This window comes from Bombina bombina, chromosome 6 (assembly GCF_027579735.1).
Source record: "Bombina bombina isolate aBomBom1 chromosome 6, aBomBom1.pri, whole genome shotgun sequence".
NCBI classification, from domain to species: Eukaryota; Metazoa; Chordata; class Amphibia; order Anura; family Bombinatoridae; genus Bombina; species Bombina bombina.
Genome location: NC_069504.1, coordinates 750,381,836 through 750,405,965, shown reverse-complemented (window position 1 = coordinate 750,405,965; position 24,130 = coordinate 750,381,836). Strand labels below are relative to the sequence as shown.

At 39.0% G+C, this 24,130-nt stretch overlaps 1 protein-coding gene across 1 annotated transcript in view; it reads left to right on the top strand.

Moving 5' to 3' along the window:
- The window catches only part of LOC128663611 (intercellular adhesion molecule 5), a 429,039-nt gene that overhangs the window by 73,075 nt on the left and 331,834 nt on the right, over positions 1-24,130 (top strand). The window contains exon 2 of the mRNA XM_053718016.1: positions 10,362-10,634. Coding sequence (XP_053573991.1) covers positions 10,362-10,634 — 273 coding nt within the window. The remainder of the gene's footprint in view (positions 1-10,361; positions 10,635-24,130) is intronic.

The window sequence follows — 24,130 nt, the reverse complement described above, 5'->3', positions numbered from 1 at the left end:
AGTTCTTAACTATTTAATAGCTATTGTACCTGGTTAAAATAAATACAAAGTTACCTGTAAAATAAATATAAATCCTAAAATAGCTATAATATAATTATGATTTATATTGTAGCTATTTTAGGGTTTATTTTACAGGTAAGTATTTAGTTTTAAATAGGAATAGTTTATTTAATAAGAGTTAATTTATTTTGTTAGATTTAAATTATATTTAACTTAGGGGGGTGTTAGTGTTAGGGTTAGACTTAGCTTTAGGGGTTAATACATTTATTAGAATAGCGTCGAGATTCGGTTGGCAGATTAGGGGTTAATAATTTAAGTTAGGTGTCGGCGATGTTAGGGAGGGCAGATTAGGGGTTAATAAATATAATATAGGGGTCGGCGGTGTTAGGGGCAGCAGATTAGGGGTACATAGCTATAATGTAGGTGGCGGCTCTGCGGTCGGCAGATTAGGGGTTAATTATTGTAGGTAGGTGGCGGCGACATTGTGGGGGGCAGGTTAGGGGTTAATAAATATAATATAGGGGTCGGCGATGTTAGGGCAGCAGATTAGGGGTACATAGCTATAATGTAGCTGGCGGCGGCGTGCGGACGGCAGATTAGGGGTTAATAAGTGTAGGTAGCTGGCGGCGATGTTGTGGGGGGCAGATTAGGGGTTAATAAATATAATATAGGGGTTGGCGGTGTTAGGGGCAGCAGATTAGGGGTACATAAGGATAAAGTAGGTGGCGGTCGGCATTTTAGGGGTTAAAAAAATTTAATCGAGTGGCGGCGATGTGGGGGGGCCTCGGTTTAGGGGTACATAGGTAGTTTATGGGTGTTAGTGTCCTTTAGAGCAGAGTAGTTAAGGCTTTATAAACCGGCGTTAGCCCAGAAAGCTCTTAACTACTGACTTTTTTCTGCGGCTGGAGATTTGTCGTTAGAATTCTAACGCTCACTTCAGCCACGACTCTAAATACCGGAGTTAGAAAGATCCCATTGAAAAGATAGGATACGCAATTGACGTAAGGGGATCTGCGGTATGGAAAAGTCGCGGCTGAAAAGTGAGCGTTAGACCCTTTTTTGACTGACTCCAAATACTGGCGGTAGCCTAAAACCAACGTTAGGAGCCTCTAACGCTGGTTTTCACGCCAAACTCCAAATCTAGGCCCTAAGATAGCTACAATATAATTAATAATTACATTGTAGCTATCTTAGGATTTATATTTATTTTACAGGTAACTTTGTATTTATTTTAGCTAGTTAGAATAGTTATTAAATAGTTATTAACTATTTAATAACTACCTAGATAAAAGAAATACAAAATTACCTGTAAAATAAATCCTAACCTAAGTTACAATTAAACCTAACACTACACTATCATTAAATGAATTAAATTAATTAACTACAAATAACTACAATTAAATACAATTACATAAACTAACTAAAGTACATGCCCCAAAGAATTCAGCTCTTTTGCCTGTAAAAGAAAAATACAACCCCCTCAACATTAAAACCCACCACCCACATACCCCTAATCTAACCCAAACCCCCCTTAAAATAACCCAACACTAATCCCCTGAAGATCATCCTACCTTTAGTCGTCTTCACTCAGCCGAGCAGCGATGGAACCGAAGAGGAGACCCGGAGCGGCAGAAGTTATCCTCCAAGGGGCGCTGAAGAAATCTTCCATTCGATGAAGTGATCCTCCAGTCGGCGCTGAAGAAGTCTTCCATCCGGGCGATGTCATCTTCCAAGAGGCGCTGAAGAAGTCTTCTATCCGGGCGATGTCATCTTCCAAGCTGGGTCTTCAATCTTCATCCCGCCGAGGCGGAACATCCTTCTTTACAGACGGACTACCGACGAATGAAGGCTCCTTTAAGGGACGTCATCCAAGATGGCGTCCCTTCAATTCCGATTGGCTGATAGGATTCTATCAGCCAATCGGAATTAAGGTAGGAAAAATCTGATTGGCTGATTGAATCAGCCAATCAGATTCAAGTTCAATCCGATTGGCTGATCCAATCAGCCAATCAGATTGAGCTTGCATTCTTTTGGCTGTTCCGATCAGGGGATTAGTGTTAGGTTATTTTAAGGGGGGTTTAAGTTAGATTAGGGGTATGTGGGTGGTGGGTTTTAATGTTGGGGGGTTGTATTTTTCTTTTACAGGCAAAAGAGCTGAATTTTTTGGGCATGGTCCCACAAAAGGCCCTTTTAAAGGGACAGTATACACTTATTTTCATATAACTGCATGTAATAGACACTACTATAAAGAATAAGATGCACAGATACGGATATAAAAATCCAGTATAAAACTGTTTAAAAACTTACTTAGAAGCTGTCAGTTTGGCTCTGTTGAAAAGGTAGCTGGAAAGCCCACTGCAAGTGGCAAATAAGACACTCCCCCTCCCCCTTCTTTTGCATATGAAAAGACCCTTTACACAAACAGCAGCAAGCTGGAGAAGGTAGCTGACAGTATTCACAGAAAACTTTGGGGCTTGGTTAGGAGTCTGAAAATCAGAGCAATGTTATTTAAAAATAAGCAAAACTATACATTTATTTAAAAAAAAAAACATTATGGGATATATAAATAGATCATCTACAAAACATTTATGCAAAGAAAAAATGAGTGTATAATGTCCCTTTAAGGGCTGGTAAGGTAAAAGAGCTTTGAACTTTTTTAATGTAGAATAGGGTAGGGCATTTTTTATTTTGGGGGGCTTTGTTATTTTATTAGGGGGCTTAGATTAGGTGTAAGTAGCTTAAAATTGTTGTAATATTTTTAAAATGTTTGTAACTTATTTTTTTTATTTTTTGTAACTTAGCTTTTTTTTTTGTACTTTAGTTAGTTTATGTAATTGTATTTAATTGTAGTTATTTGTAGTTAATTTATTTAATTCATTTAATGATAGTGTAGTGTTAGGTTTAATTGTAACTTAGGTTAGCATTTATTTTACAGGTAATTTTGTATTTCTTTTAGCTAGGTAGTTATTAAATAGTTAATAACTATTTAATAACTATTCTAACTAGCTAAAATAAATACAAAGTTACCTGTAAAATAAATATAAATCCTAACGGCTAGATTTAGAGTTTTGTCGGCTGTTTTCTGGCCGCACCATAAAAATAACTCTGGTATTGAGAGTCCACATAAAGGCTGCGTTAGGCTCCAAAAAAGGAGCGTAGAGCATATTTAACGCAGCTTCAACTCTCGATACCAGAGTTGCTTACGCAAGCGGCCAGCCTCAAAAACGTGCTCGTGCACGATTCCCCCATAGAAAACAATGGGGCTGTTTGAGCTGAAAAAAAACCTAACACCTGCAAAAAAGCCGCGTTCAGCTCCTAACGCAGCCCCATTGTTTGCTATGCGGAAACACTTCCTACGTCTGCACCTAACACTCTAACATGTACCTCGAGTCTAAACACCCCTAACCTTACACTTATTAACCCCAAATCTGCCGCCCCCGCTATCGCTGACCCCTGCATATTATTATTAACCCCTAATCTGCCGCTCCGTAAACCGCCGCTACTTACATTATCCTTATGTACCCCTAATCTGCTGCCCCTAATACCGCCGACCCCTATATTATATTTATTAACCCCTAATCTGCCCCCCACAACGTCGCCTCCACCTGCCTACACTTATTAACCCCTAATCTGCTGACCGGACAGCACCACTATCATAATAAAGTTATTAACCCCTAATCCGCCTCACTAACCCTATAATAAATAGTATTAACCCCTAATCTGCCCTCCCTAACATCGCCGACACCTAATTTTAATTATTAACCCCTAATCTGCCGACTTGAGCTCACCGCTATTCTAATAAATGTATTAACCCCTAAAGCTAAGTCTAACCCTAACACTAACACCCCCCTAAATTAAATATAATTTTAATCTAACGAAATTAATTAACTCTTATTAAATAAATTATTCCTATTTAAAGCTAAATACTTACCTGTAAAATAAATCCTAATATAGCTACAATATAAATTATAATTATATTATAGCTATTTTAGGATTAATATTTATTTTACAGGTAACTTTGTATTTATTTTAACCAGGTACAATAGCTATTAAATAGTTAAGAACTATTTAATAGCTAAAATAGTTCAAATAATTACAAATTTACCTGTAAAATAAATCCTAACCTAAGTTACAATTAAATGTAACACTACACTATCAATAAATTAATTAAATAAAATACCTACAATTATCTGCAATTAAACCTAACACTACACTATCAATAAATTAATTAAATACAATAGCTACAAATAACTACAATGAAATAAACTAACTAAAGTACAAAAAATGAAAAAGAACTAAGTTACAAAAAATAAAAAAATATTTACAAACATAAGAAAAATATTACAACAAAACTAACTAAAGTACAAAAAATGAAAAAGAACTAAGTTACAAAAAATAAAAAAATATTTACAAACATAAGAAAAATATTACAACAATTTTAAACTAATTACACCTACTCTAAGCCCCCTAATAAAATAACAAAGCCCCCCAAAATAAAAAAATGCCCTACCCTATTCTAGATTACCAGAATAGAATTACAATCAGAATCAAGTTCAATCCGATTGGCTGATTGGATCAGCCAATCGGATTGAACTTGATTCTGATTGGCTGATTCCATCAGCCAATCAGAATATTCCTACCTTAATTCCGATTGGCTGATAGAATCCTATCAGCCAATTGGAATTCGAGGGACGCCATCTTGGATGACGTCATTTAAAGGAACCGTCATTCGTCGTTCAGTCGTCGGCCAGGATGGATGTTCCGCGTCGGAGGTCTTCAGGATGCTGCCGCTCCGCTCCGGATGGATGACTATAGAAGATCCCGCTTGGATGAAGACTTCAATCGGATGGAAGACCTCTTCTGCCCCGCTTGGATCAAGACTTCTACCGGATGGAGGACCTCTTCTTGCTCCACTTGGATCAAGACATCGGACCCTCTTCTGGACCGATCGCTGAACCCGGTGAGGTGAAGACAAGGTAGGGAGATCTTCAGGGGCTTAATGTTAGGTTTATTTAAGGGGGGTTTGGGTTAGATTAGGGGTATGTGGGTGGTGGGTTGTAATGTTGGGGGGGGGGATTGTATGTTTTTTTTTACAGGCAAAAGAGCTGAACTTCTTGGGGCATGCCCCGCAAAGGGCCCTGTTCAGGGCTGGTAAGGTAAAAGAGCTTTGAACTTTAGTAATCTAGAATAGGGTAGGGCATTTTTTTATTTTGGGGGGCTTTGTTATTTTATTAGGGGGCTTAGAGTAGGTGTAATTAGTTTAAAATTGTTGTAATATTTTTCTTATGTTTGTAAATATTTTTTTATTTTTTGTAACTTAGTTCTTTTTTATTTTTTGTACTTTAGTTAGTTTATTTCATTGTAGTTATTTGTAGCTATTGTATTTAATTAATTTATTGATAGTGTAGTGTTAGGTTTAATTGTAGGTAATTGTAGGTATTTTATTTAATTAATTTATTGATAGTGTAGTGTTAGGTTTAATTGTAACTTAGGTTAGGATTTATTTTACAGGTAAATTTGTAATTATTTTAACTATTTTAGCTATTAAATAGTTCTTAACTATTTAATAGCTATTGTACCTGGTTAAAATAAATACAAAGTTGCCTGTAAAATAAATATTAATCCTAAAATAGCTATAATATAATTATAATTTATGTTGTAGATATATTAGGGTTTATTTTACAGGTAAGTATTTAGCTTTAAATAGGAATAATTTATTTAATAAGAGTTAATTAATTTCGTTAGATGTAAATTATATTTAACTTAGGGGGGTGTTAGGGTTAGTCTTAGCTTTAGGGGTTAATACATTTATTAGAATAGCGGCGAGATTCGGTCAGCAGATTAGGGGTTAATAATTGAAGTTAGGTGTCGGCGATGTTAGGGAGGGCAGGTTAGGGGTTAATAAATATAATATAGGGGTCGGCGATGTTAGGGCAGCAGATTAGGGGTACATAAGTATAACGTAGGTGGCGGCGCTTTGCGGTCGGCAGATTAGGGGTTAATTATTGTAGGTAGCTGGCTGCGACGTTGTGGGGGGCAGGTTAGGGGTTAATAAATATAATATAGGGGTCGGCGGTGTTAGGGGCAGCAGATTAGGGGTACATAAGTATAACGTAGGTGGCGGTCAGCAGATTAGGGGTTAAAAAAATTTAATCGAGTGGCGGCGATGTGGGGGGACGTCGGTTTAGGGGTACATAGGTAGTTTATGGGTGTTAGTGTACTTTAGAGCACAGTAGTTAAAAGCTTTATAAACCGGCGTTAGCCCAGAAAGCTCTTAACTACTGACTTTTTTCCTGCGGCTGGAGTTTTGTCGTTAGATGTCTAACGCTCACTTCAGACACAACTCTAAATACCGGAGTTAGAAAAATCCCATTGAAAAGATAGGATACGCAATTGACGTAAGGGGATCTGCGGTATGGAAAAGTCGCGGCTGAAAAGTGAGCGTTAGACCCTTTTTTTAATGACTCCAAATACCGGAGGTAGCCTAAAACCAGCGTTAGGAGCCTCTAACGCTGGTTTTCACGGCTACCGCCCAACTCTAAATCTAGGCCTAAGATAGCTACAATGTAATTATTAATTATATTGTAGCTATCTTAGGGTTTATTTTACAGGTAAGTATTTAGTTTTAAATAGGAATAATTTATTTAAGTATAGTGTAGTGTTAGGTGTAATTGTAACTTAGGTTAGTTTTTATTTTACAGGTAAATTTCTCTTTATTTTAGCTAGGTAAGCTATTAAATAGTTAATAACTATTATAATTTAATAAAATAATATAATAATAATTTAATAGCTATTGTACCTAGTTAAAATAAATTGAAAGTTGCCTTAAAAATAAAAATAAATCCTAAGATAGCTACAATATAATTATTATTTATATTGTAGCTATATTAGGGTTTATTTTAAAGGTAAGTATTTAGTTTTAAATATGATTAATTTAGTTCATAATAGAAATATTATTTAGATTTATTTAATTAATATTTAAGTTAGGGGGGTGTTAGGTTTAGTGTTAGACTTAGGTTTAGGGGTTAATAAATTTATTTTAGTGGCAGCGGTGTATGGGGGCAGGATAGGGGTTAATAAATGTACTATAGGTGGCGACGGTGTAGGGGGGGAAGATTAGGGGTTAATAAATTTAATATAGGTTGCGGCAGGGTCAGGGAGCGGCGGTTTAGGGGTTAACATATTTATTATAGTGTCGGTGGGCTGCAGGAGCGGCGGTTTAGGGGTTAATATGTATAGAGTAGCTTGTGGTGGGCTCCGGGAGCGGCAGTTTAGGGGGTAATAAGTTTATTTAGTTGCGGCGGTGTAGGGGGGCAGATTAGTGATGTTTAGACTCGGGGTACATGTTAGGGTGTTAGGTGTAGACATCTCCCATAGGAATCAATGGGAGGTCGGGCAGCAGCGAACTTGTACTTTCGCTATGGTCAGACTCCCATTGATTCCTATGGGATCCGCCGCCTCCAGGGTGGCGGATTGAAAACCAGATACGCTGGGCCGGAAAAGTGCCGAGCGTACCTGATAGTTTTTTGATAACTAGCAAAAGTAGTCAGATTGTGCCGAACTTGTGTGCGGAACATCTGGAGGGACGTAAGAATCGATCTGTGTCGGACTGAGTCTGGCGGATCGAAGTTTACGTCACAAAATTCTACTTTTGCCGGTATCTAGCCTTTGATAACTAAGGCGAATCAGCCTCGCCACAAATATGCTGCGGAATTCCAGCGTATTTGAGGTTGACGGCTTGATAACTAGGCCCCTCTGCCTGCTGAGAAACTTTTCCTGTATCAGAAATTTCTCCCTCAGACAGGCCTTCCCTCACCGCCAAATCAGATTGATGTGAGGGTACTACAGATAAATTATCCACTGTGTCTGCTTGCTCATTTTCTGTATTTAAAACTGAGCTATCACGCTTCCTTGGAAAAGCTGGCAGTTTGTATAAAAATGCTGCAAGAGAATTATCCATTACTGCTGCTAACTGTTGCAAAGTAATAGGAATCGGTGCGCTAGATGTGCTGGGCATCGCTTGCGCGGGCATAGCTGGTGTTGACACAGAAGGAGAGGATAGCAGACTATCCTCACTACCTTCAGCTAAAGAATCATCTTGGGCTACATTTTTAAGTTTAACTGTACGGTCCTTAAGCTGTTTGGACGCTATAGCACACTTCACACATAAATTTAGTGGGGGTACCGCCTTGGCCTTTAAGTATACAGAACAAAGGCTATCTGAAGGGTCAGACATGTTTGACAGACTTAGACAGCACTACAATGCAATAAAAACAATTTTTGAAAAAAACGTTACTGTGTCTTTAAATTATAAAAGTGCACACTTTATTACTAAAACATCAAATAACCATCAAATAAACATCCGATTTTAACGAAATTTTCACCACATTGTCTTAATGCCTTGAAAAGATTGCACACAAATTAACCCCTTAATGCCCAAACCGGAGCTAATAACAGCAGTTAACCAGTTAAAAACACTACAGTACAATGCCACAGCCTCTACTGTGGCTTTTACCTTCCTTAGGGATTATTTGAGTAAGAAATAAGCCTCTCTGAAGTCCTTTCTGAGGTCTCTGGACTCCCCACGTGAAGCTATATGAAGTGTGTAGCAAAAACAACTGCGCAACTGAGGCGTGAAAAGGAGGCCCCCTCCCTCTTGATTCCAGAGTGGTGGGGCCTTTTTGACTAGATTAGGTGTCTAAATAAGTGCCAGGCGCTATAATAAACCCCATAAGTGTTTCAAAAGTCTCAAAAAACACCCTATTCATACTGAATCATGCTAATAAAGCAATCGATTAAGCCCACAATAGTGTCAACCAGCAAAGAGCCCTTAATTTAAGCCATCCTTTTATACATGAGTCTGAGAAAAATGGCTTACCTATCCCTGAGGGGATTTCTGACAGTCTTCTAGCATTACTTGGTCTTGTTAGAAAAATGACTGATCATACCTGAAGCAGTTAAGCCTGCAAACTGTTCCCCCCAACTGAAGTTCTCTGGTATTCAACAGTTCTGCGTGGGAACAGCAATGGATTTTAGTTACTGGTGCTAAAATCATATTCCTCTCAGCAGAAATCTTCATCACTTTCTGCTTCAGAGTAAATAGTACAAGCCGGCACTATTTTAAAATAACAAACTTTTGATAGAAGAAATAAAAACTACAAATCTAACACCACAAACTCTTTACACTCCTGTGGAGATGCTACTTGTTAGAGCGGCAAAGAGAATGACTGGGGGGGCGGAGCCTGAGGGGAGCTATATGCATTGCTCTGCTGTGTGCTCTCTTTGCCACTTCCTGTAGGGATTGAGAATATCCCACAAGTAAGGATGAAGCCGTGGACCGGATACACCAATGTAGGAGAAAAGAAGTCAAACTGCTTAACCAGCATAAGTTAATTTTATATTATGATATTTATGGTAATGACAGTACAGAGAGAAATAAAGCTAGTTGTGCATACAGTATCATGCTGCAAAAGAGACTTACAAAATGGATTCCCCCTTATAAGGACTTTGACAAAAAAAGAATTAAAATACCAGCACCTGGCAATCTTTTCATTATAAAAATATTAAAAGCATAAAATCAATTCTGTTAGATACATACTTACTATGTTTTGATTATGGGGTTCCTTTAAACACTTATATTAAAATATGAATATTGCATACATAAATAGGATTTTTCATGTTTTCAGCTACTTAACTGCAAAGGTCTCCAATGCACTTATATATATATATATATATATATATATATATATATATATATATATATATATATATATATATATATATATATATACACAAATATGTATTTATGTGTTTATATGTGTATGTCTGCAAATACATATATACACATAAACATACATAAATACATATGTACAACATATACATATTTAGACATAGTGAATAATATGGAGATAGACACAGCACTCACCGGATTTGATTAAGTTGAAAACATCACTTTTAATTAAAAAAAGTTTAAAAGTACATAGTATAGTATTGAAAGTATAAGGCACCCTACAGAAATGTCAGCCGCGCTAAACTTTCTCTGGTAATTCTGTTTTACCATTGAATTGTTATACCAGGTAGTGCTCTATTCTGAGCATGGGTCCATGATATTGATAGCGCAGCTTTTGTTTATTTTTTTTTATAATATATGGAATTGGAAACCAAATGAAAATTGATATATGTTTATAGAAACAGGTACAACGTAAATAAATAAAGATGCAACTTAAAAGAGAAAAAACATATGAAGAATGAAATGATAAAGTCAAGAGCTTTATTTGAAGTTCATTGATTTTAGAATGTATTATATTTTTTTATTTACTAATTGTTTTTTTTTTTCATTTTGCATAATTTCTCATCTTCAGCTTTGTTGGTTCCCACCTTAACCGTGGACGATTCTATAGAAGAAAATGAGGAAACAACACTTACCTGTTCATTTCCTAAAAAAGAAAATGTGGATGTGAATTTAACTATTATACACAAGGACAGGGGTCCTATGAAAGACTGTCAGAAGTCAACTGTACCATCCCACGAAATTACCTGTAAAGCTACATTTTGTAGGAACTCCCATGATACAGAGGTCATATGTGAGGCTTACATTTCAATTGCCAGCCAACCGAAAAGGATATATGTTCAATGTAAGTATGAAATTTATGCAAATCCATTAAATTATCCCTATAAGGTCTTCTATTGTTTTTTTATGTATAATTATTTATGTTTATCTATTAGTCCTTTTCATATAACATCTGTTTTCAAATGTTACATGTTATTCTTATGGTAGATATCTATATCTTTAGAATGCAATCGTTTTATGTGATTTTTGTTTTTTGTTTCTAAGCTAGTAAGGATTATATGATCTCTAGGTACAAAACGTGTTTTGTACGAGATGTATTCTGCAGCATTACATTACCATTAAAGGGACATAAAAACAAAATTTATGCTTACCTGATAAATTTCTTTCTTTTGCGATGTACCGAGTCCACAGATTCATCCTTACTTGTGGGGGATATTATCCTTCCTAACAGGAAGTGGCAAAGAGAGCACCACAGCAGATCTGTCTATATAGCTCCCCCCTTAACTCCACCCCCCAGTCATTCGACCGAAGGCCAAGGAAGAAAAAGGAGAAACTATAAGGTGCAGAGGTGACTGAAGTTTTTAATAAAAAACACCATCTGTCTTGAATATACAGGGCGGGCAGTGGACTCGGTAGATCTCAAAAGAAAGAAATTTATCAGGTAAGCGTAAATTTTGTTTTCTTTTGCATGATGTACCGAGTCCACTGATTCATCCTTACTTGTGGGATACCAATACCAAAGCTTTAGGACACGGATGAAGGGAGGGACAAGACAGGAATCTAAACAGAAGGCACCACTGCTTGCAAAACCTTTCTCCCAAAAATAGCCTCCGAAGAAGCAAAAGTATCACATTTGTAAAATTTTGAAAAGGTATGGAGCGAAGACCAAGTCGCAGCCTTACAAATCTGTTCAACAGTCACAGAAGGATCATTTTTAAAAGCCCATGTGGAAGCTACCGCTCTAGTAGAATGAACTGTAATACTTTCAGGAGGCTGCTGTCCAGAAGTCTCATAAGCCAAACGGATGAGGCTTTTCAGCCAAAAAGAAAGAGAAGTCGCCGTAGCCTTTTGACCCCTACGCTTTCCAGAATAGACAACAAACAAAGAAGATGTTTGCCGAAAATCTTTGGTTGCCTGTAAATAAAATTTCAAAGCACGAACCACGACCAAGTTGTGCAACAGACGTTCCTTCTTACAAGAAGGATTAGGACACAGAGAAGGAACAACAATTTCCTGATTGATATTCCTGTTAGTAACAACCTTAGGTAGGAACCCAGGCTTAGTACGCAAAACCACCTTATCAGCATGGAACACAAGATAAGGTGAGTCACATTGTAATGCAGATAGTTCAGAAACTCTTCAAGCTGAAGAGATAGCAACTAGGAACAAAACTTTCCAAGATAAAAGCTTAATATCTATTGAATGCATGGGTTCAAACGGAACCCCCTGAAGAACTCTAAGAACCAAATTTAGACTCCATGGCAGAGCAACAGGTTTAAACACAGGCTTAATTCTAGCTAAAGCCTGACAAAAAGCCCAAATGTCTGAAACATCTGCCAGACGCTTGTGCAACAAAATAGACAGAGCAGATATCTGTCCTTTCAGGGAACTAGCTGACAATCGTTTCTCCAATCCCTCTTGGAGAAAAGACAAAATCCTAGGAATCCTGATTTTACTTCAGGAAAAGCCTTTGGATTCGCACCAAAAAAGATATTTACGCCATATCTTATGATAGATTTTCCTGGTAACAGGCTTTCGAGCCTGAATCAAGGTATTTATGACCGACTCAGAGAAACCCCGCTTTGATAGAATCAAGCGTTCAATCTCCAAGCAGTCAGTTGCAGAGAAAACACAATTTATGCTTACCTGATAAATTTATTTCTCTTGTGGTGTATCCAGTCCACGGATCATCCATTACTTGTGGGATATTCTCATTCCCAACAGGAAGTTGCAAGAGGACACCCACAGCAGAGCTGTTATATAACTCCTCCCCTAACTGCCATATCCAGTCATTCGACTGAAAACACGCAGAGAAAGGAGAAACCATAGGGTGCAGTGGTGACTGTAGTTTAAATGAAAAAATTACCTGCCTTAAAATGACAGGGCAGGCCGTGGACTGGATACACCACAAGAGAAATAAATTTATCAGGTAAGCATAAATTGTGTTTTCTCTTGTAAGGTGTACTGATCATCCATTACTTGTGGGATACCAATACCAAAGCTAAAGTACACGGATGAAGGGAGGGACAAGGCAGGTACTTAAATGGAAGGTACCACTGCCTGTAAAACCTTTCTCCCAAAAATAGCCTCCGAAGAAGCAAAAGTATCAAATTTGTAGAATTTGGAAAAAGTATGAAGCGAAGACAAAGTCGCCGCCTTGCAAATCTGTTCAACAGAAGCCTCATTTTTAAAGGCCCAAGTGGAAGCCACAGCTCTAGTGGAATGAGCTGTAATCCTTTCAGGAGGCTGCTGTCCAGCAGTCTCATAGGCTAAGCGGATTATGCTTCTTAGCCAAAAAGAAAGAGAGGTTGCCGAAGCCTTTTGACCTCTCCTCTGTCCAGAGTAGACAACAAACAAAGCAGATGTTTGACGAAAATCCTTAGTAGCTTGTAAGTACAACTTTAAAGCACGAACCATGTCCAGATTGTGTAATAGATATTCCTTCTTTGAAGAAGGATTAGGACACAAGGATGGAACAACAATCTCTTGATTGATATTCTTGTTAGATACCACCTTAGGTAAAAACCCAGGTTTGGTACGCAGGACTACCTTATCCGTATGGAAGATCAGATAAGGAGAATCACATTGTAAAGCAGATAACTCGGAGACTCTACAAGACGAGGAAATAGCTACCAAAAAAAGAACTTTCCAAGATAAAAGTTTGATATTTATGGAATAAAGAGGTTCAAACGGAACTCCTTGAAGAACCTTAAGAACCAAATTTAAGCTCCATGGGGGAGCAACAGGTTTAAACACAGGCTTGATTCTAACCAAAGCCTGACAAAATGCCTGAACGTCTGGAACATCTGCCAGACGTTTGTGCAAAAGAATAGACAGAGCAGAAATCTGTCCTTTTAAGGAACTAGCTGACAATCCTTTTTCCAAACCATCTTGAAGAAAGGATAATATTCTGGGAATCCTGACCTTACTCCATGAGTAACCTTTGGATTCACACCAATAAAGATATTTACGCCATATCTTATGGTAAATTTTCCTGGTAACAGGCTTTCGTGCCTGTATTAAGGTATCAATGACTGACTCGGAGAAGCCACGCTTTGATAAAATCAAGCGTTCAATCTCCAGGCAGTCAGTCTCAGAGAAATTAGATTTGGATGGTTGAAAGGACCCTGACATAGAAGGTCCTGTCTCAGAGGCAGAGTCCATGGTGGAAAGGATGACATATCCACCAGATCTGCATACCAGGTCCTGCGTGGCCATGCAGGTGCTATCAAAATCACCAATGCTCTCTCCTGCTTGACCTTGGCAATCAGTCGAGGGAGCAGAGGAAACGGTGGAAACACATAAGCCATGTTGAAAGACCAGGGCGCTGCTAGAGCATCTATCAGCGTCGCCTTGGGATCCCTGGACCTGGATCCGTAACAAGGAAGCTTGGCATTCTGGCGAGATGCCATGAGATCCAGTTCTGGTTTGCCCCAACGATGAATCAATTGGGCAAACACCTCCGGATGGAGTTCCCACTCTCCCGGATGAAAAGTGTGACGACTTAGAAAATCCGCCTCCCAGTTCTCTACACCTGGGATATGGATAGCTGATAGATGGCAAGAGTGAATCTCTGCCCAGCGAATTATCTTTGAGACTTCTAACATCGCTAGGGAACTTCCTGTTCCCCCTTGATGGTTGATGTAAGCCACAGTCGTGATGTTGTCCAGCTGAAATCTGATGTACCTCAGAGTTGCTAAATGAGGCCAAGCCTGAAGAGCATTGAATATCGCTCTCAGTTCCAGAATATTTATTGGAAGGAGTGTCTCCTCCTGAGTCCACGATCCCTGAGCCTTCAGGGAGTTCCAGACTGCACCCCAACCTAGAAGGCTGGCATCTGTTGTTACAATTGTCCAATCTGGCCTGCGAAAGGTCATACCTTTGGACAGATGGACCCGAGATAGCCACCAGAGAAGAGAATCCCTGGTCTCTTGATCCAGATTTAGTAGAGGGGACAAATCTGTGTAATCCCTGTTCCACTGACTGAGCATGCATAGTTGCAGCGGTCTGAGATGTAGTCGTGCAAACGCCACTATGTCGATTGCCGCTACCATTAAGCCGATTACTTCCATGCACTGAGCCACCGAAGGGCGCGGAATGGAATGAAGAACACAGCAGGAATTTAGAAGCTTTGATAACCTGGACTCCGTCAGGTAAATTTTCATTTCTACAGAATCTATCATAGTCCCTAGGAAGGAAACTCTTGTGAGTGGGGATAGAGAACTCTTTTCCTCGTTCACTTTCCACTCATGCAATCTCAGAAATGCCAGTACTATGTCCGTATGAGACTTGGCAATTTGGAAGTTTGACGCCTGTATCAGGATGTCGTCTAAATAAGGGGCCACTGATATGCCCCGCGGTCTTAGGACCGCCAGAAGCAACCCCAGAACCTTCGTAAAGATTCTTGGGGCTGTAGCTAATCCAAAGGGAAGGGCTACAAACTGGTAATGCCTGTCTAGAAAGGCAAACCTGAGAAACCGATGATGATCTTTGTGTATCGGAATGTGAAGATAAGCATCCTTTAAATCCACTGTAGTCATATATTGACCCTCCTGGATCATAGGTAGGATGGTACGAATAGTTTCCATCTTATATGATGGAACTCTGAGGAATTTGTTTAAGATCTTTAGATCCAAAATTGGTCTGAAGGTTCCCTCTTTTTTGGGAACCACAAGCAGATTTGAGTAAAAACCCTGTCCCTGTTCCTCCTTTGGAACTGGATGGATCACTCCCATAACTAGGAGGTCTCGTACACAGTGTAAGAATGCCTCTCTCTTTATCTGGTTTGCAGATAATTGTGAAAGGTGAAATCTCCCTTTTGGGGGGGAAGCTTTGAAATCCAGAAGATATCCCTGGGATATAATTTCCAGCGCTCAGGGATCCTGGACATCTCTTGCCCACGCCTGGGCAAAGAGTGAAAGTCTGCCCCCTACTAGATCCGTTACTGGATAGGGGGCCGTTCCTTCATGCTGTCTTAGAGGCAGCAGCAGGCTTTTTGGCCTGCTTACCTTTGTTCCAGGTCTGGTTTGGTCTCCAGACCGTCTTGGACTGAGCAAAAGTTCCCTCTTGTTTTGCATTAGAGGAAGTTGATGCCGCACCTGCCTTGAAGTTTCGAAAGGCACGAAAATTAGACTGTTTGGCCCTTGATTTGGACCTGTCCTGAGGAAGGGCATGACCTTTTCCTCCAGTGATATAAGCAATAATCTCCTTCAAACCAGGCCCGAAAAGGGTCTGCCCCTTGAAGGGAATGTTAAGTAGCTTAGATTTTGAAGTCACGTCAGCTGACCATGATTTAAGCCATAGCGCCCTGCGCGCCTGTATAGCAAAACCAGAATTCTTAGCCGTTAGTTTAGTCAAATGAACAATGGCATCAGAAACAAAAGAATTGGCTAACTTAAGTGCCCTAAGCTTGCCAAGTATGTCATCCAATGGAGTCGCTACCTGTAAAGCCTCTTCCAGAGACTCAAACCAGAATGCTGCAGCAGCAGTGACAGGAGCAATGCATGCAAGGGGCTGTAGGATAAAACCTTGTTGAATAAACATTTTCTTAAGGTAACCTTCTAATTTCTTATCCATTGGATCTAAAAAAGCACAACTGTCCTCGACAGGGATAGTAGTACGCTTTGCTAGAGTAGAAACTGCTCCCTACACCTTAGGGACTGTCTGCCATAAGTCCCGTGTGGTGGCGTCTATTGGAAACATTTTTCTAAAAATAGGAGAGGGAGAGAACGGCACACCTGGTCTATCCCATTCCTTAGTAATAATTTCTGTAAACCTTTTAGGTATTGGAAAAACATCAGTACACACCGGCACTGCATAGTATTTATCCAGTCTACACAATTTCTCTGGCAATGCAATTGTATCACAGTCATTCAGAGCAGCTAAAACCTCTTTGAGCAGCACGCGGAGGTGTTCAAGCTTAAATTTAAATGTAGAAATATCAGAATCAGGTATCCTACCTGAGTCAGAAACATCACCCACAGATTGAAGCTCTCCTTCCTCAGCTTGTGCATATAGTGAGGCAGTATCAGACATGGTTCTTAAAGCGTCAGTATGCTCTGCATTTCGTCTAACCCCAGAGCTATCTCGCTTACCTCTAAATTCAGGTAGTCTGGCTAATACCGCTGACAGTGTATTATCCATGACTGCCGCCATGTCTTGTAAAGTAATCGCTATGGGCGCCCTAGATGTACTTGGCGCCATTTGAGCGTGAGTCCCTTGAGCGGGAGTCAAAGGATCTGACACGTGGGGAGAGTTTGTCGGCATAACTTCCCCCTTGTCAGATTCCTCTGGTGATACACTTTTTAAAGACAGAATATGATCTTTATTGCTTAAAGTGAAATCAGTACATTTGGTACACATTCTAAGAGGGGGTTCCACCATGGCTTTTAAACATAATGAACAAGGAGTTTCCTCTATGTCAGACATGTTTACACAGACTAGCAATGAGACCAGCAAGCTTGGAAAACACTTTAAATCAAGTTAACAAGCAAATATATGTCTGTGTCCTCTGGATGAGTTTTTCAGCTTGTTAGCATTCCTCAGTGAGATCCCATAAAAAAGGAAACAGAAAATTGCAACATAGTGTGAATCTGTAATGGCACTTTGAGGAAGTAGTTGTTTTGTAACAAATGACTACTCACATTTGTTGGAGCTTTCCACTAAGCTCAAGGATATGCGCACTCCCACTTTATACTGATGGGAAAACAGTACACTAGGCAAAACTTGGATACAAATTTATTTTAAAATATATAAAAGCGTCACATAAGCCTTGATAACACCACAATGTAAGGGTACAAAAGCAGATATGCTGTAACAAATGCTTCAAATCGCCAAACTTGCAAAGAGGTAAATGGATCAGCAGGAGTGTGACAGCTGAAACCAAAACCTTTTTAATAGCAAGACAATAGCGCTAAGCCCCCAGGTGTCCTCGCTAGTGTAGAGACGCGATAAAACTCAATATAGAACAGTTCAGTTCCGACGTACGTTTCGCTGGTATGCTTTGTCAAGGAATGTTAGTGCGCATGTCCAAGAGTCCTTTTAAACAATCCATTGATGAGTTTCTGCCAGGTTTGTGGTTACATCCTCCATTTTGGAAGTTGGCATTTAGGTAATTTGTCATTAAACAACTAGTATGTTTTTCAACTTCTTTCAGTTTTATACATTTTGTTGATATATGCATAGATGTTAAGATGGATAACCAGAATTGGGAAATTATGCATTATAATGTTATAGCATTATACATATATGCAAAACTTCAAAAAGCATAATCACATTGTGCCTGCAATTAGTGTCTATACTGATGATATATGTAGGTATTTGTTTTTTTAACCCCTTAATGTGAAGGTATTAGTTATAGTTGTGTCGCAATGTTTTCAAAAATAGATTTTATTTGTTAGCATGTAACATGTTTAAAAACATATATTGTACTTTTGTGTGTTTGCGCTGAAAAGTTATGATAGGATGTTGAGGTTACTGTTTCTAACTATGTGTTTAATTTTACATTTGGGGTTCCATATATTGAAAATAAGTTCGTGAAACATTCTAAAACTATTTAGCACTGATAATATAAGTGTGGACAAAAAAAAAAAAAATTTAAGAAAAATTAAAAAAAAAAATTAATAATTTTTTTTTTTTTTTTTTTTTGTCCACACTTATATTATCAGTGCTAAATAGTTTTAGAATGTTTCACGAACTTATTTTCAATATATGGAACCCCAAATGTAAAATTAAACACAGAGGCCTAGATTTGGAGTTCGGCGGTAGATGGGTTGCTAACGCCACGCGTGTTTTATGTCTAACGCACGGCATTGTTTGACTCCGGTATTTAGAGTTCAAAACAGACCATCTAACGATGCTCCTAACTCGTGTATGTCACACGCGTAATACTGCCCGCGTAAGACAGTCTCCCATAGAGATCAATGGGAAAGGAAAAAAATAGCTTTTTTCACCTAACACTCGATCTCGCGAGAATACGCACAGCTCGGTCATATGACGCATACCACATCATGCACAACAATAACACGCCGCAAATGTCACAACAACAATCAATCAACAAAGCACACAAGCATTACACATTCACAAACGGGGGGATTTGAAATAAAATTTAATACGGGGAATACGCATATACTTTAAGATGCGGAAAATCGCAAAATAACAACAAGGAATAAAAAATATATACATACACTAGAAAAATAATCGCATTCAATATAACTATATATTAGGACAAACATACATATACAACACTTCACTAAGAACACACCATCGCAAATTCACATTTAAAAAGAATACTATTGGACAATGTTAGAGAAAACGACCACTATGACATCATCGCATTCTACACATTCCACAAATACTAACTCAAAATGAGCATGCGCAAATTCACACACCTAATACACATTGCACTAATATTAATTGCTAATAAAGCACACCTGAACAATAATTACAAGGGAAATTGGTACATCATTAAACATTTACACAGGGTATATAAGCACCACACAAGCAGGGCTTCTTTGACTGTGTTGCTGTTGGGTCTTTGGAGATTGGAGGTTTAATATTAGAGAGTTGGTGAATTATTGTGAGTGAGTTAGTGTTAGCGTGAGAGAGTCAGTTGTTAGTGTTATCGTGAGTGAGTTAGTGGGAGTTAGTGGGAGTGGGAGAGAGTCTGTTAGTGGGAGCGTGAGTGAGTTAGTGGGAGTTGTTAGTGAGAGTTGTTAGTGGGAGCGTAAGTTACTGGTAGTTAGTGAGAGTTAGTGGGAGTGTTTGTTAGTGAGAATTAATAGTAGTGTGTTAGTGAGAATTAGTAGTAGTGTGAGTTAGCGAGCGAGTGATTTTTCTGTACACTTAACACATTTACACGCAAACACATTCAATACATACATACACTTATCAATAACACTACATACACTCCATACCCCCTACCCCCTCATATTACACTCCATACCCCATTCCCTGTAGTCCCATTCCCTTTCATCCCATTTACTCTTATCCCATACCCCATACCCATCCCATACCCATCCCCTAGTTACATTTAGTTTACATATCCTCCTTTTAGTCTTCTTCTTTTGGTTTATTTAAATACTCCTTACCCTCTTTGTTTTTTACATCCCTCTCACACTTTCAGCACTTTTTTTGTCTTTTTAGTTCTTTATTTTGACCCCCTTTCATTTCATCACACTCACTTTTTGTTTGATTATTTGGGGTTTAGTTTAGGGAACAGATGGAGGCCAGGCAGGGGAGAGGTAGAGGGGGGAGGAGAGGGAGGGGGAGAGGAACAGAGCAGGAAGGGGGGCAGGAAGGGGGGCAGGAAGCGGGGGTGGAAGCGGTGGGTGGACCCAGCCACTTGGTTCAAGATGAACAAGTGGCTGGGCCCAGTGGCGGACAGAGTAGGGCTTCACAGTCCGGGAAACAGAGGGCATCGTCACAGGGGAAGGCCAAGGCGACTAGGGAGGTGAGGTTTTTGATGGAGGAGAAGGAGGCCCTCATAGAGGCCTATATGGCCAGGTATAGGAGGCTGCAGCACCAGAAGACTACCCCGACTGACAAGAGGAGGCTCTGGAATGAGATAAGAAATGCAGTCAATGCAGTGGGTGGCCGGAACAGAGATCTTGATTCGATAAAACATCGCTACCGGGACTGTAAGATGGATCTCAAGAAAAAGTTAAGTCTGGAGGCCCGACATGCTGCAGGAACCGGTGGCGGACCTGCCCTGGAAATAGAGTACTGCCGATGGGAGGAAATGTTGCGGCCCAGCATCTCCGAGGTGGAAATAGTCGGTATCAGAGGAATTTATACCGGGAACCTGCCACTCTCATCTGACGGTAAGCTCATTGAACAATAATTTCACATACGAATGTATTTCAAGGGACACTATACGCAAACATTTACTTTCATGATTGAGGTAGCGAATACAATTTGACAAAACATTCAAATGTACTTATATTACCTAATTTGAATAATTCTTGAGATATATTTTAATGAAGAAATAGCCATGCACACGGTGAAACAATCACAGGAGGCAGCTATATTCAGCTAACAATCAGCATCTTATAAGCATATTTAGATATGCTTTTCAGCAAAGAATATCCAGAGAATTAAGCTAATTAGATAAGAAAAGTACATTTGAAAGTTGATAATAAATGTATGCTTCTAAATCATGAAAGATAAAACATTGGGTTTCATGTCCCTTTAAGGATCAGATTAATGCTATAACGTTGTTTACACGCATTCAATTACTTTGCGGTTACATCAGTATCTAGGCTATAGGTTAGGTGTGCATTTAAACAGACTGAAAACAAACGCGAAAAAAATCAGATTGACCAGATATATCACAAACACGGTTTTGAAAAAGCGGAAATCGTATTGATTGTTTGTTAGATTTCAAAGTGGATTAATGAATCTGCATTTGAAATTGTATCGTAAGCTAAGTCATTTAAAGCTTGATTTGCAAATATGCTAATATATACATTTTTTTTTTCTTTTTTTTTTTTTAATATACAGAGTCTGGGGAGGAGGCAGCACAAGAAACACAGCCTCATCTATCTCCCCGGGATGAGAGTGGTGGGGAGGAATTTCCACTTCGGAGGGAAGAGGCCCCCCGTGATGAAGAGCGCATGGAAGCTGATGAAGAGGCCCCGGAAGCAGAGGAGGAGCATGCGGAACCAGAGGACCCTCAAGGACCCGCACCCCATGCGTACCCCGCCAAGCACAACAAGAGGAAATAGCGGAGGTGCGGGTTCTACTGGACTACATAGACCAGATGCGTAACTCCCGGATACAAAATATCGAAGGCCGCACTCGAATACTTGATGGACAAAATCAAATAATTGAAGGACAAAACCAAATAATAAACATACTCAATAGAATCGAACAAGGCCAAAACATAATCTTTCATCTGCACCAAGAGATGTTCAATTTTTTCCGGGAGGCGCATGCTGGTCTACCTCCTGGTCCGCCTCTTGCTGCTGGGCCTCCTGCTGCTGGGCCTCCTGCTGCTGGGCCTCTTGCTGCTGGGCCTCCTGCTGCTGGGCCTCCTCCTGCCGGCCCATCTCCTCCTGCCGGGCCATCTACTCCTGCCGGGCCATCTACTCCTGCCGGGCCATCTACTCCTCTTCAGCCATCTCATCCTCTTCAGCCATCTCCTCCTCTTCAGCCAGCTTCTCCTCTTCAGCCAGCTTCTCCTCCTCAGCCATCTTCTCCTCCTCAGCCATCTTCTCCTCCGCACCTTGGTCGTCCCAGTACTCTTCCTTCCACTCTTCCCACAACCTCTCCAAGGAGAACTCTTCGGAGTCGGCAGTTGCCCCTCCCAGAGCCTCAGCCCCGTGGGAAGAGGGGAAGGAAGAGGAAGTAAGTATTTATTTTCATCTTTAATTTTTTTTTTATTTAATGTGTAATGGATAGGTATGTGATGATGTGGTTTTCATACACTTGTGGACCACACTCTGTATATAATCTACTTCTATGGGACCGGGTCCATGGAGGAAGATTGTTTGCAGAGTATGGGTTATAAGTGTGTGAAAACCACATCATCACATACCTATCCTTGTTCATGATATTGATTGGTTTCTGTGATGTGATGTCCAAACTGTTTCCCGAATCGCAAACAAAATTACCATTACAATTATCCATGATGGCATATTACTGTTTGAATGCCAATAACACAGCTTAAAGGGACAGTCAGAAAATTATTGATTACAAAGAAAACACTGTATTACGCATTATCAAGTTGGAAACAACAAAACATGGAGAAATACGTGTGACTTATGTGCTTAACCTTGTATCTATGCCTAGGAAAAATGACCACTTATTTGTTGTTCATAACAACCTTTTAGATATCAATGATCAATACATGGTAAATAATAGGCTGTATGAGCACAAGGTTTTACATATACAAATGCTATCCAAATGCCCTCTAGTGGTCAAATTGTATAATGATTACATGCACTCTTCAAGCTCCAAGAAATGAGCACACGAACCTCATAGGTTTAGCTAGCAAATTTAAATAAACAAAGACAAATGATTAATTGGTGAGAAACCTTTGATATCATTGATATTACAATATTGACTTTTATAATAATGCAAAACATTATTTGTTTTCTAAACTGTCCCTTTAACAAAATTACATATGCTAACACATATTTGAAGCTTTTTGGTATATCTACATGTACTTGGTCAAAAATTAAATATTGAAATCAGATTTATATTGACGTGTTAAATAAAGTATATTTTCTTAAAGAGACATTATTGTGTTAATTTTTTTTAAGAAAGACATTTGTTTGAACAATGAATATGGTTTAAAGTCCTTTTAGGAGTGGGGGGTGAAAATATGCTAACAATAATATATTTGAAGATTAAACAATGTTGAACTCATACATGATACAAAAATCAACATTTGCATTAAAGGGACAGTATACTATATTTTTAACAGAACTGTATGTAATAGACACTACTACAAACAACAAGATTAACATATACTGATATCAATATTACAAAGCTTCAAACACTTTCAAAGAAAATCGGGTTATCTCTATTGAAAATATAGATGAACCCCCATTACAACCGTAAAACAAGACAATACACCATCATTAACATATGAAAAGACCCTTTACACAAATAGGAGAAAGCTGGAGATGGTACTCACATGAAACTTAGAGGCTTGGCGAGGAGTCTGATAATTAATTACATTTTCTTTGAACAGAAGCAAAATGAAACGTGTATTTGTTAAACAATGGACTATCTAACTAGAGACAAAATAATTTTTTTTTATTTATAATGTGAGTGTCTAATGAACCTTTAATAAAATTTACAACGAAATTACATTTAGAAGAAGTCGGCATCATATATTTAGCATATGATAAAGCTAAATGCATATTGATTACTTTATTCTAACACAATAGCGCATATTTATTAATTAGATATCTTTAACATGAAAAACAACAGTCATTTTTCTGAAAAAGGAACATATTGTTGACAAACATATTAAACAACAAGGACTATAGAGATTTGCACTTGCCTCGAAATATCATATGCATGAAAACATTTTGCTTTCGTTCGTTTATTCAACCAGACATCCATCAAAAGAGAATGTGGTGGTCTTGATCAGCTACGGGTCAACAATGTAACATGATGCAAATAATACATATTCTCAAGGTTTTTAAAATTGGCTGCAGTCACAAACGTGTTTAACGTGCACAAACAAATATTGCGGGCCTACGTAATCCAATCATACATTTTTTTACCTTTGCATGTGACGTCTTAACATGGCGCTTCCTTGATCACGTAAGAACGCCATCCAATAAAAGGCACATTCTTGATCACGTAAGAACGCCAAAAAAAAGGCGC